Raw genomic sequence first — 14,029 nt, 5'->3', positions numbered from 1 at the left:
ACATTAGTTCATCTTCGAACACAAATTAAGATATGTTTGATGAATTCCGAGAGCTCTCTGACCCTCCCATAGAAAGCAAGGATCCTAACATGATCAAGGTTCAGAAATGTAGTAAAGACATCGTTAAAATAATCCATGTGATATCAGTGGTTCAACCGTAATTTTTACGAAGCTACGAGACTACTTTTTGTGCACAAAGAAAACAAAAAGTCAACAATTCGTCTCCTGCACCCTGGCGCCATTTTGGAGAGTATCACATATGTAAATAGCATATGCAATGTATGTACGCCGATACATTGTTTAAGCTTTGATCTGAACGTAAACAACATATCCGCGTACATACGTTGCATACGTTGTTTACGTATGTATTACTCTCCAAAATGGCACCACGGTGACAAGGAGGAGACGAATGAGGGTGAGTAATTAATGACAGAATTTTCATTTTGGGTTGAACTATCCCTTTAAGCTAGTTAATCCCCTTTGAGCCAGACAAAGCTATTTGTCCCCAAACAAATCATAAATCAGCCAAGAGGAAATGCAATGCTAAGGCAGAATCTTTTGTGTTCTAGCATTCCTCATTTGCAAGTCTATTTGTATAAAAACATCTGCTACTAGAATAAATGTAAATGTTGTTTATCATGACACATTTAGAAAAAAATAACTAAATACAGATCAAGGAACCTGTACGGTGTTTGGAAGCACGTTAATTGGACAAATTAGTTAGCATGACCCCAGCTATAATTGCAGCCCATGAGGAAGCCGGAGGTGTATGACCTCAAATTACTGTAATCAATAATTCACTTTGGCTATATACGGATCAGTCAAGATGCATAACGGTCGGCAGGGCATTTAAATGCTAATTGCTTAGAAGCCAGAGGATCATTATGGATGGCCAGTTTATCTAATCTGCCCTCTGAACTCCGCAAAAAGTCTTCTGCTTCTTGACCCTGCTCATACCAGCTTAAGCGATCGTACTCGGTTGAAACCGAAGTCTGTTTTCAGCTCTGGATGTAATGAATGAAGCGAACAGCTTGAACTGAACTCAAATAGCCTCTTTCTGCAGATTAGGCTAGGCAAGCTCGGAGCTGACAGCCAAGACAGTCAAGGGCTTCTAGAACTTCTCACTTCACTGTGCTAATTTGAACAAGGCCTTTATTTTTCTATTTGTCAGTAGAGTAAACTGTAGCATGGTTGTTAAACCTCTCCCAGGCCCAATTAGGGGACCAATGCTAGCATTCATAGCCCAGATTTTGCTTCTGGTCTGGGAGGAAGAGGGGGCTGTGGTGATGCCCCTGGCAGCCCAGTCCTGGCAGCTCCCAGCCCTTGTGGCAGCAATATTGAGTGACTGCTGAAATGCATGGCCTGTTCAACCATTTTATATGTCTAGGTGACAACCGGCTTTCATAAGGCACAGGCGTTCAGCAACACATTAGCAAATTGTGCCGTTTCATTATTCATTAGGGTCTTGTCGTGAGGGAATGCACCGGCCTGGTGTGAAAAACATGAGCGTTCCCTATACGACGATTACCGGCAGTTCTTGGGTTATCAGATTGAAGCTTCAATAATTAAAGCATATTTTGCAACAAGCTGTTATGCAAGTGTGAAATCGCTTTTAAAGTGATGATATATGGCAGAAAATGATCTTAATCGTTAACATATTAATTAACTTAATTTACTTTATGTTCTATATGCAAATGGTTGACAGGTCCTGCAGTGTTACATTCTAAATTCAATCTAAAACTATTCTACACAGCATTATTTTATAATTATCATACATGCAGCTTTTGGAGCTTATATTAGTTGAGAGACTAGAGGGAATGTTTGTACTTTTAATTCATGTGACAATGCACAATAGTGATGAATGCAAAAAAGTGAATGATGAAAATGAATGCACAAAACCAGTCAGAAGTAGCACAGGTATATTTGTAGCAATAGCCAACAATACATTGTATGTCGGAATTATCGATTTTACTTTTATGCCAAAAATCATTAGGATATTAAGTAAAGATCACGTTCCATGAAGATATTTTGTAAATTTTGTACCGTAAATATATCAAAACTTAATTTTTGATTAGTAATATGCATTGCTAAGGACTTAATTTGGACAACTTTAAAGGTGATTTTCTCAATATTTTGCACTCTCGGATTCCAGATATTCAAATAGTTGTATCTCGGCCAAATATTGTCCTATCCTGACAATACATACATCAGTGGAGTGCTTATTTATTCAGCTTTCAGATGTTGTATAAATCTCAATAAAACAAAAAGACCATTATGACTGGCTTTGTGGTCCTAGGTCACATATATTTTAACATATTAAAAAGATTCACTGACACATTATGTATCAAGCACCCAAATCCAAGCATGAAATGTGCAAAGATTTTGTATTATTTTACTTCAACTTCCCTATGTACCTCAAATATTCTAAAAATAAAAGTATTTTTACCATGGTATGTAGGGTCCAAAAATCTAAATCAAAATCGTTTTATTTTAATATCAAAAATGGCAAAAAGTAGAAAAAAGTAAATATTTAAGATTCTACACTATTTTTTCAAAAGACTAATCATGGGACCAGATCGGACTCAAATCATGGTGGATTACATTATCATCAGAGTTTTCACAAACTTGTGGATTTCTGTCAGCTTGAATGCAATTCAATTTATGCTGATTATATAAATTGTATCAATTACGTTTAGTAATAAACTAGAAAAGGACGCATAACAGAAGCATTTTCACTAGCAATTTTGAATCCCACTGTACCTTTGATCTATACTTTATGGTAACTGATGGATTACATTAATAATTCATGGAAAACATTGAAATTTTGTGCATCAAATTCACAGCTTCTTATTCTCCTCTCATAACTTAGTAAGATGCCCTGGCATTTTCTTTTCCCTCTTAATGTGCTGCTAAATTGATTCCACCCACACAAACAAGACATTCATAAACATCTGAAATCAGAGATTCAAACTAGGCTGCTGCACATTGTTATCCAAATTATTACGACGTCTGGGTGCAACACGGCTTTGAAATTGTTCTGAAACTGTCCCACGCTCATCACCTTGGGCTAGACAGCGGCTCCGGCATGGCAGAGAGAGGGCAAGCTTGCCCCCTTATGGTCTCTTAATGAAGTAAACTTTCATATAAGGCCACACTTAAACCTGTAGAAAGCAAGTCTGTCGAACTAGACCACCGCACCCCATCCAAATGAAAAGAAAATAGCCCTCCCCCGTTAGACAGCAGGCAAGTTCTCTTTTTTTGGAGGCGCTTGACTAAGTGGACTCTGTAATGAGTCTGGCCGCCTGATTAGAGTGATAGACACGAAGGAATCCAGCAGGCACTGCCAGAGACCGCCACAATGAGGAGGAGGGGAGGGGAGACAGGACAGAACGTCTGAGAGAAGTCTGGAGGTAAACATCCCAGAAAATTCCTAGCAGGAATGTAGACCTTACGCTGGACTGGAGAGCAGGAACTAGGGGCACTAGAAGGAGGGGTTGGAAAGTGAGTTGGCGTACAATAGATTAACCTTGAAGATGATGAAATCGTAAAGAAAAAAACTTGGCAGGAGATTCTCCATACAGTCCATAAATGATAGCTGTTGGATGTTTCTTATAACAGCCTTTGCGATCATCAATTAGCACTGAATGGAATCCATCACGTAATCATGTGTAGATGGTTGTGGAGATGCTATTCTAGCATGAATAAAGGCTCACGTGGTTGTTCTGTAACAATTATAGAAGGCCCATTTTTTCAAATACGTTCTTTTGTCTAAAAATGTTGAGTAAAATACCCAGTGATTCCCAAAGCAGTAATAAATGAGATGAAAAATTTATTGGGAGCCAGTTTTTGGAAGAATGGATTTTAAAGCTTCTGAATCTTCAATGACATCACACTGTACGCTTTGAGCACCTTGAGCTAAAAGACTCGACCCTCAGACCAGCGCTAACCAAGCACCATGGTAACACGTTTAACCAAGGGCAATAAATTGCTGTCTCAGTCTGTAGCATCCAACATACCTTTTGTCGGATTTTTCTCTGCAATATGCAGTGAGGTTCAAAGTCTGAGAGCACACTGGAAATCTGGGAGTCAAGATATTATTTTAACCTTTTTTTTAGGATTTTGAAGAATTTAAAACAAAAAAAAGGATGATGGCAAAATTAAGTAGAAATATTTAAGAGTCTAAATTATTACTAGGTCAATTATGAAATAAGCAAATTGGTGACACTGACATTGAGTTTTAAAGAGCTTTATAAATAATTACAAAAATCAAATCTTGCGGAGTTCATGCAGTTCAAAATAATATGAGTATTGTGGCAAGAGGTTATATGAATTTGTTTCATTATGCTGGATAGCTAATATTCTCATTAAATGTATGGTTGTTTTCTTACGGTTTTGATACAGATCACTACTTATGCATCAATTCAGGCTTTCATAGGTCAGAATATCAAGCCTTGCACAATAACACAGGCATCAGAACAAAGCCTCTAGCCTTCTGAATTTCATGGCCATCAGTGACTGACACAACTTGGCAACATAATTACACAAAGAGTGCTGCAGACAGCCATCCAGACTCCGCTTTCAGGTACATTTCGATTTTAAAGGCTTTACTATTCACCATAACAAAGGAGCTCTCCACTGACATTTTCCATGCAGTCATGCCTGAGCTGGGAGCAGGGAAAAATTCTGGAATATCTGTGTAACTGTGTTTTCTCCTGCCATGGGGCTATAAAGTTTGACAACTCATCCAGAAGCATTCTGGGAATGAAAAAACAGAACTTGGGTTGTGGACTGGACACACGCTTTTTTTTCCTTCTTTTTTTATGTCCACATCACTTCTCAGAAATCCTTCTCTTTGGAAATGGCCCAAGGATTCAAACGCACCGCTTTATCATGCCTCAATTTTATTCGACAAGGTGTTAAAAAACACCTAGGTGACATGAAATTCTGCCTGTGGTATAAAAACAGAACAAACACATACTCTAGTCTCTCATATTTTTGGCCACAGAACAATTTCAGTGGAAGAACTGTTAGGAAATTATAGGAGAATTAGGAATGTATGAATAATAAATAAATAAGTAATCTTTATAACATATGCAGATTATCAATGGGCCCTGAGCCCTATTATTTTGTTAGCCTATCTGGAGGGAATGAAACCAGAAGTAAATGCTGTCATTATTTACTCACCCTCATGTCATTCCAAACCCACAAAGACAAAAGAAGATTTTTTTTTGCATTTAATCTCTTTACACAAATCTTGCCATACAGTGTCTTTTAAATCAGAAAAGGACCATTAAAGTATCATAAACGTAGGTTTGAAAGCATATGATCGATGGGTGAAATATTTCTTTAACGCTCTCATGAGACGTGTATGTTCAGGAAAACCTCTGTGCATGTTTTACATTCAGCACTGAAGGATTTTCATGCATCGATGAAATTTTTATGTGATGTTCACTCTCTAACCGACAGGAAAAAAGCAGGGATAAACATTTTGATTAAAAGTAATTAGTATCATAAACTGTCTCATATGGGCGATGTTTGTCACCGCATTTAATGAGTAATTTTGGAATCATCTCAAAACATATTTGCTTCTATAAATATGCAAAAAAGATCTGGTGCTGGAATTTGACATTTTGAATATTTTTCTGCGACCTCGCTGCAGGTGTCATGAGTGATGAAATGCGACAGTGGTGATGTTCTCTCCTGCACACAGCTCTCAGACACGCACCGTATCAATCCCAGTTAAATAAAAAAATACATTTAAATCCACTGACATATGATTCACTCTTGGTTTATAGAAACAAAAGGGTGGATTACAGCCTCAAACTTTTCGTATTTTACTTTTATATGTTTTGAACTGTTTTCACTTGTGAGCTTGATCTGTGCATATTTCTCTCCTGATTCAGATGAAATGACTTTTTCACTGGATAAAGCAATATTATGGATAGAGGACTTGTATTTTAGCTGGAAACAATGGTTTGAAGTTAAAAATGTCTTGATAGATTGCAATAATCCATCATTTTTAATTGATGGAGTGGAGTTGGGTTGATTATTTGTGGATTATTGTGATTATTGTTTTCTCAGCTGTTTGGATTCTCATGATGGCACCCATTCACTGCAGAGGATCAATTGGTGAGCAAGTAGGAAAATCATCCAAACTTAAATTTCTCCAAACTTGTTTTGATGAAGAAACAAACTCATCTGCATCTTGGATGAGCTGAGGGTAAGTAAATTTTCAGCAAATTTTAATTTTTGGGTGAACTCCATTAATGTGTGCCCTGACCAAATCTTAACAATTGTGATTACCAAACTCAAACCTATAGAGACCATTTGTAAAAACAAATTTGAAACAAATTACACAGATTGGAGTGCACACAGATGATATCAGTGGAAGGCCTATATTATTCAGCCAGCACTTGTTTAATGACATCTCCTGAGATCTAAATGAACTCGTTAAGGAAGAGACACAAGCCAAACTAACCACATTAAAAATAATCACAATCAATTTTCTTTTCAAGAAGATACCAATTACTGGATGTCTGTTTTCCACTCTACAACTCAAAACCAAGCAGTAAAAATCTCAGCATATTATGCAATTCAAAGATTCTTTAAGTTACAGCAACACAATTGTGCCTTGCATGCTACACTTTTAAAAAGTTACATAATCTGACTTTGAAACACATGAAGAATCCAACTTCATTCATTCATCACTATGGAAACGGTGGTGACTGTAGCAGAAAGAAACCTGAACTGATGGGTACAGTGTCTGTGTTTGTGTCATGTGTCCAACTGAACCATATCAAGTTCCTTCACTGGTCCTTGACGACAGATTCCTATGGTGCTCTGGCTACCACAGCTACACATTATTTTCACATTATAAGCTTGCATCTACTCATACCATCTGCATTGATGCCTTCACAGCATTTTCATACACCATATTGATATTGTCCAATAGGATCAGATACCTCGCAATATTATACACTGTGTTAATTTTTTAAATGCATTATGAACTGCATGATTTCCTTCTTGAGATAAGAACACTAATTTATAGATGACTTGTGTTTATATTGGATAGAACAGTATTGGGATGTAATTAACTAAAATTGGCATCGCTACAAACTTACGTTTTTTTTTTGGGTTTTTTTTGTTTTGTTTTTTGCTACTTCTAAAAAATAAGGGTGTTTTTCGCAAAAAGCAGTATCCCTTGTTTTAATATTCCGTCACAAATAGCACACTTGAATTGCTGTGGCCTTTTTGCCTATTGCACATTCTCAAGAGCGCCCCCTATAGCATTTAAAGTAACGTTAATTCAGATTCATTGTATTGAATCAGTTTGTTTAAATTTTAGATTTGTGTATGTGAACAGGTTGAAAAATATTTTTACTGGTTTTAAAGATTTTAAAATAATTTAATAAAGATAAAATTAGAATAATTTTAAAGTAATAATACATAAGTAATATAATAAATAAAAAGTTGCCAAAAGTGGCCAAAGTTATTAGAACACTAGTATTTTCACCACTTAAAAATGGTTTTAAATCAGTTATTTCTATCTTTTGCAGTAATGTGTCCGTAGGAAATATCAGTTTACATTTCCAAACATTCATTTTGCCATCAAGTGTAATAATCCAGCAACATCTCCAAGATGCTTCAAGAGACCTACATGCAAAGCTACCTGAAAAACTGTACGCAAGTGCACCTAGGGCAAAACCTACTTTAGACGCAAAGGATGGTCATATCAAATGTGGATTTAATTAAGTTAATAGAAGTTAATTGATAAAGAAAATCTATTATTTTTGACACAAGTGCCTAAAACTTTTAACAGTACTGTAGCTTTGAAGGTCGGTTTCTTGAAGCATCTTGGAGATGTTCCAAATTTCTTCTGGATTGAGTCTGTCTCAGTTTGTTCTGTTTCTTCATGTCATTCCAATTAATGGCTAAATGAATGTTTGGAAATGTAAACTGATATTTCCTACTGACACACTACAGCAAAATATTTAGAAAATATTGTAATAATTTTGGCCACCACTGTATTTGCTTTTTCCATTTTATAAATGCGTATGTCATGAGCAAATGACTCCAACTTGTGTTGGAGCATGTGCTGTATCCTCCCCACCATATCTACAAAACATTAATGAGTTTTAAACAAGGTAAAGTTTGATGCAATCCATCCATAATCCATAACCATCCATTCTGAGAAGCTAGAAATGCACAGATCTCATTTTTATTCATGGCCATGATCATTTGTGTCTGGCACATAAAAGCCTATGTCACGAATACTTAATCTATCTGCTCTAAACATATGCATTTAAATACATAACAGCTTTCTCAGAACTGCACAGAAGCTGCTTCTTTACTATAGTAAATGTATGCAGATGGAATTCATGTTCTGCAAAAGTCCCTAATGTAAGGTTACAAGGCAGTGCGTCCTCAAAGCACTGACTCACTGGTGTAGGATGACAGATGAGTGTTCGCTGAATAGAAAGCCATGATCAAACTCCAGGATTAATTCTGGGCAAGTGTACCTCTTTTTTGAACAGTTACACAACTGAACGTCTATGAAGAACCTCAAGGCAAAAGCACAGCAGCTGTGAAACTGTCAAAACACTGTATGCGCTACATCAATATCCGCCTACAAAGGTGGATGTGCTAAGAGATGTCCTTAAACACAAGAATATGTGCAAGTAAATAAATAAGACATTGCAAGAAACAAGCAACGAAGGGCACATTTATAACTAGGACCAGTATGGAATTTCCTATAGTGTTTATAGCTGAGCTCTATTTGACAGTGATATGTAGCATCTCTACCACTCACATCAATGTTCCTGAGTTTCTTCTTGCCTCTCTCTATTCGGCTGAGGAGTCTGTGATGTTCTCTAGGCGTTTGCTGGAGAAGGCGGTCATCGACGGATATGGTCTTCCTAAGAGGCACTCTTTCACTCCAAGGCTCTGGGACATGACTCTGTGAATCCACACACCGAGGGAAGCGCTTCACTTCCAACAGTGACGACGTCTCCCCTCGTTCATGGTCACGCAGCACTGACCCTGAAAGAGAGAAACAGACACCTCAGGTGATAATTGACACCTGGATAGAAAGAAAACACCAGAGAATGAGGATAGGACCAAAACCTTGCCTCACAAGAACACACATTTTAAGGTGTTTCTTTTAAAATAAAGGATTCATACACTTGCAAAAATATATTTAGGCCTAAATTTAGGATGTATGTATTTGAATTGCATATAAACTTCCCATCTATTTGGTTTTAACACAAACTACTAAGTTAAAATGTGAAATACATATATATGGAAGCCTGTTTCCACCATATGATTAAAAAGGGTATTTGTGACTTTTTATCTCACATGTTTCTTGCAATTCTGTTTTTTTTTTCTTTTGAGATTTAAACACAGAATTGTGTGATGTGAGATTAAAAGTTGCAATTTCTTTTTTTATGTTTTTATTACTTCCTGTGCTTCCTTACATACATAAATGAATCAGGTAACACAAAGTTTAAATGTCTGTACTAACCAACTGAATGTGTTTTGAATAAAAAATAATGAGGATTATATGTTTATCATCAAATCCCATTGTTTTCAATCTCATAAATTTTAACTATTATAATATCACTTATTCAACAATGCAAAATAAATTTGATCCGTTTCTTACCTGTTTCATTTATGCACAACTGCCAAATATGCATGACATTAAGTTTAGTTTAAGTTATAACTGTGTAATCCAAATGGATGCAAATGTAATATGCCATTCAAATACATAAATCAAATTTTTTTTGAGTATAGAAAGCAGCAGGACTGAGGAGGAATTTTGTATAAATGAGAAATCACTTAAAGAAGGGAAAAAAAATGAATAGAACGTTTTAAATAGCCTATCCTCTCACTTCCTCTCAATTCTCATTTAAACTGCTCTGATTAAACATCGTCCCACTTCTTCTCTGGTGAGTCATGTCTGTAACAATTTCACCGTAATGAACACGGTGTAAAAAAAATAAATTACCAACTATTGTACCACATAAAAGTCAGTTGAATGGCTAAAAAATTCACTTTCACCTCAAGTAACATTAAAAGTAAAGTATCTTGAAGATCTAATAGAGCAGTTCTTGTAAGCTGGAGGTTTATAATGTAAACACACACATGCACTGTGTGTTACTTGGTTTGTAAGCGTGGTGTTTGGTTTCTCCGTACCAACAAAGCATGGTTTCATCTCCTCCACTTACAATTAAAACTGCATGAAGACCTTTTATTGTCTTCCCCTCTGAGACTGTTTTGAAGCGAACATCCTCTGAAGTAGACGTCAAATAAACATTTATGAATTCGCTTTTATAGCTACAATCCACGATGTTTTACGTCTGTAATGAATTATAAAGGTGTCCTGACAAAATCTTATACATTTTGATAACCAAGCTCAAATATATGATGCCAATTTGTGAAAACAATCAACAAATCACAGAAAAAGCCTTCTTACCTACTCAGATCGAACAAACGGAACAGAGAGAGTATAACAATTTTGTGAACAAAGAAAATATTTCTCAAGAATTTTCTATTGTATAAGGCAGCAAAGATATGAAGGCAACATCCCCAATATGGTTTTATAAATAATTAAATACCAGTGCATTTTTCTTCATTTACTCTGTTATACAAGGTACAATGATGAGTTAAGGTTTACAGTCTGATATAAATTATTAACTTGTGTTTGGATATATAAAATGCAAGCAAGATGTACAGTATAAGTCTTTTTTATGCCATACAGTTAAAAATGTAATTTTTGCCACAGAATGCCATTAAACACGATACATATTGTAATTTGAGATTAGGAAAATGACAATGTGTAGAAACACTTCATTTTCAGTTCATTTTCTGAAAGTCCACAATGCCAGAAGAGCCCATATTTGAAGAAACATCCATATACCATGGTATTAAATAATTATCATAATCATGTACTACTGTATTGACATGGCACACCAAAATACTGCAAGCAATACCATGGTATTCAAGAAAAGCATGGGAGTACAATGGTATTTGTTATAACAATTGAACTAACCCCAGCAGAAAATAATCACAGTCAATTTTCTTTCAAAAACAGCCCAATGTCAACAGCCCATGTTCCATTGACAAATCCACAAAAATAATCCAATGAAAACCTCAGCATATGCCATTCAACGACTCTCATTAGTTACCCAGGTGTCAATCCAAGCGCTACAGCCTTACATTATGTAATCTCACTTGTCAAACACATAGACTAACATTGTTAGCGCTTTGCTATGGAAACGGTGGTGACTGTAGCAGAAAGAAACCTGAACTGATGTGTGCAGCGTCTGTGTTTGTGTCATGTGTCCAACTGAACCATATCAAGTTCCTTCACTGGTCCCTGATGACAGATTCCTCCGGTGCTCTGGCTAGTGCAGCTAGACATTATTTTCACATTATGAGCTCGCATCTACTCATACCATCTGCTTTGATGCCTTCACAGCATTTCCACACACCATACTGCTATCTGACATGCAAAAGACATTATTAAAACAATACATTATATTGCCAACCTGATCTTGTTGCATTTAGATATCCACATATCTGTTAGTAGTTGAATCTTTATACTGAATCATTATATCAATCAACATATCATTGAACTTTATAAGATTTAAACAAAACATAATTACCACAACAATGATTTAAAACAAAACGAAGACACTATAAGGTCTGTGTTATGTGAAGCTGTTATATCACATCACCTGCGGTGACACTATTTGTAAACCCTCCTACAGCTTGAGTGAGCACACTTAGTCTGCAAAGCATTTTTTTTTACAAAACGACCCCACTTTAAAGTCAAACAAGCAATCAAAACCCAAATTATGGGATTGATCCAATTTGTCCAATTACCCATTTTGTCTGAAAACCACCCATGGATGGACACAAGGATGTCGGCGCGTTGATGAAGCGCTGAGGCTGTCTTTCAAGCGCGCTCGAGAGTAAAGCATTTGATAAGTGTAATTTAACTAAATTAAAGACGTGAGAAGAATCTTAATAAAACAAAACAAACCACATCCTAATCAAAACATCCCACATTACAACAAAACCGTTTCAATCTCCATCATCCTCAAAATCAAAGCAAAGGGTAAGAGGTGCTGGCTCTAGGGTCACTGGTCTGTTCATTCATCGTGAAGGCCATATTTATTGCCAAAAGACACACAGCATGTCATCGAGGGCCATTAGAGGAGGACAACATATCTTTATTAACCTAGGAAAGTTAAGCAACATATTTACTGATAATATGTAGGCTACTAGGGAGATATGACCAAGAATCATGCTCTACTGGGACTTTACATGCGACTGTACAGAATTAAGTGCACTGAAAATAATTAATAAACGACTAAATCATAGTTACTTGACATTTTTTGCAATTATTTGTGAAATTTACTAGTAATTTTTTACTAGTAAGTCATACACCAATATTAGTATGGTATGCATGTATGCATGCATGAAAAAAAAAAAAAAAAAAAAAAAACTTTATTTTAAATTAATTATTTTGTATCTATTTATTTTTATGATTAATTATTAATTATTATTATTATTATTGAAAATAATAATTTTTAATTTTATTTACATCTATTATTTTTAATTTAATATTCTAGTTTCAATTTATTAAGCATTTACAGCTTAAAATGAAAAAAAGTGCAAAATGTAATATATGTTAAAAATATTATTATTTCTTCTTTTTTAACAATGCTGTAACAACGCATCAACAGCCTAACACAATATCTTTTGCTTAACCAATGGCATGAGTCTGGCGGCTGGATTATCTTTATGACTAACCAATGACAGACGGCCAGTGTGTGATCATTATTTTTACAATTCTGTATGGCGATATACAGTAAGTGCCTCAGAAATTACACACTGCAGTTTTAACATCTGTGGTCTTAGATACATGAAACACGTTTAATGTATTTTCAATTAGCAAATGTAACCCCACATCATGAGCAAAAAAAGGCGATATTCATCATAGGCACCTGTGCAAATCATATGACATTTAACACAAAGTGGCTGCAATTCCATTTAATGCTGAAACACGGCTGTGTGGTTAATCACCAGCTACAATTTGAATGACAACTGACATTTTAATGGGAAAAGAACAAAGGATTTGGAACAAAATGGCAGAGCTTCTACTGCCCTACATTATGTCCTGCTCAGAATGTACGGAATTTCCCTTTAATAGAGCTGTGGGTTGAAAATCACAAATAACTCTATTCGTTGCTTCTCAATCCTCCCTTCAAGAAAACCAACAGGGGTTCTGTTCATTTCTGTGGCAAAGCTCAAATGCAATAGTGACCTCTATTGGATGACTGGGGCAGCGGATGAATTTAAAAGTCACCAAGGCAATGCAGTATTTATTAAATCAAAAATACAGTAAAAACAGTAATATTATGAAATATTATTATAATTTAAATGAACAAAAGTTCTATTTTAATATATTTTAAAATGCAATTTATTCCTTTGATGGCAAAGCTGAACTTTCAGCAGCCATTACTCCAGTCTTCACATGAGCCTTCAAAAAAAAAAATATATATTTTTTTTTTATTTGGTGCTCAAGAATTAAACATTTCTTAATAATTATCAATGTTGAAAACAGTTGTGCTGCTTAATATTTTTGTGGATACTGTGACATTAGTTTTTACAGTTTACTTTGAGGAATAGAAAGTTCAAAAAACATTTATAAAAAGATAAAATAAAAGTATTAATTTCTTTAATAAAAATGTTTCTATTAATTAAAAAATCTTACTGATCCGCAAACTTTTGAACAGTAGTTGACATGAACTTACAGAAAGTGTTTTTATGAGATTTAGTTTACACCAACGTAAATTTTATATGTAATTGAATAAAAACTAAATACCCTGTATAACATACATGAAACATACAAGAAATGTACATAATCAGATATTCTTCATATTAAAACAGTAGTAACAACAAAAATGTAACTTTATGAATGAACAAATGAGTGAATGACTTAACTGCTTTCACCCAGACAACC

At 35.3% G+C, this 14,029-nt stretch overlaps 1 protein-coding gene across 1 annotated transcript in view; it reads right to left on the bottom strand.

The window, feature by feature from the left end:
* LOC109099670 (ankyrin repeat and fibronectin type-III domain-containing protein 1-like) overlaps positions 1 to 14,029 on the bottom strand; it is a 76,447-nt gene that overhangs the window by 50,823 nt on the left and 11,595 nt on the right. The window contains exon 5 of the mRNA XM_042735813.1: positions 8,810 to 9,039. Within this exon, the coding sequence (XP_042591747.1) occupies positions 8,810 to 9,039 (230 nt within the window). The remainder of the gene's footprint in view (positions 1 to 8,809; positions 9,040 to 14,029) is intronic.

This window comes from Cyprinus carpio, chromosome B12 (assembly GCF_018340385.1).
Source record: "Cyprinus carpio isolate SPL01 chromosome B12, ASM1834038v1, whole genome shotgun sequence".
Lineage (NCBI taxonomy): Eukaryota > Metazoa > Chordata > Actinopteri > Cypriniformes > Cyprinidae > Cyprinus > Cyprinus carpio.
The sequence above is the reverse complement of the archived record's forward strand: the minus strand, read 5'-3'. Positions and strand labels throughout refer to the sequence as shown.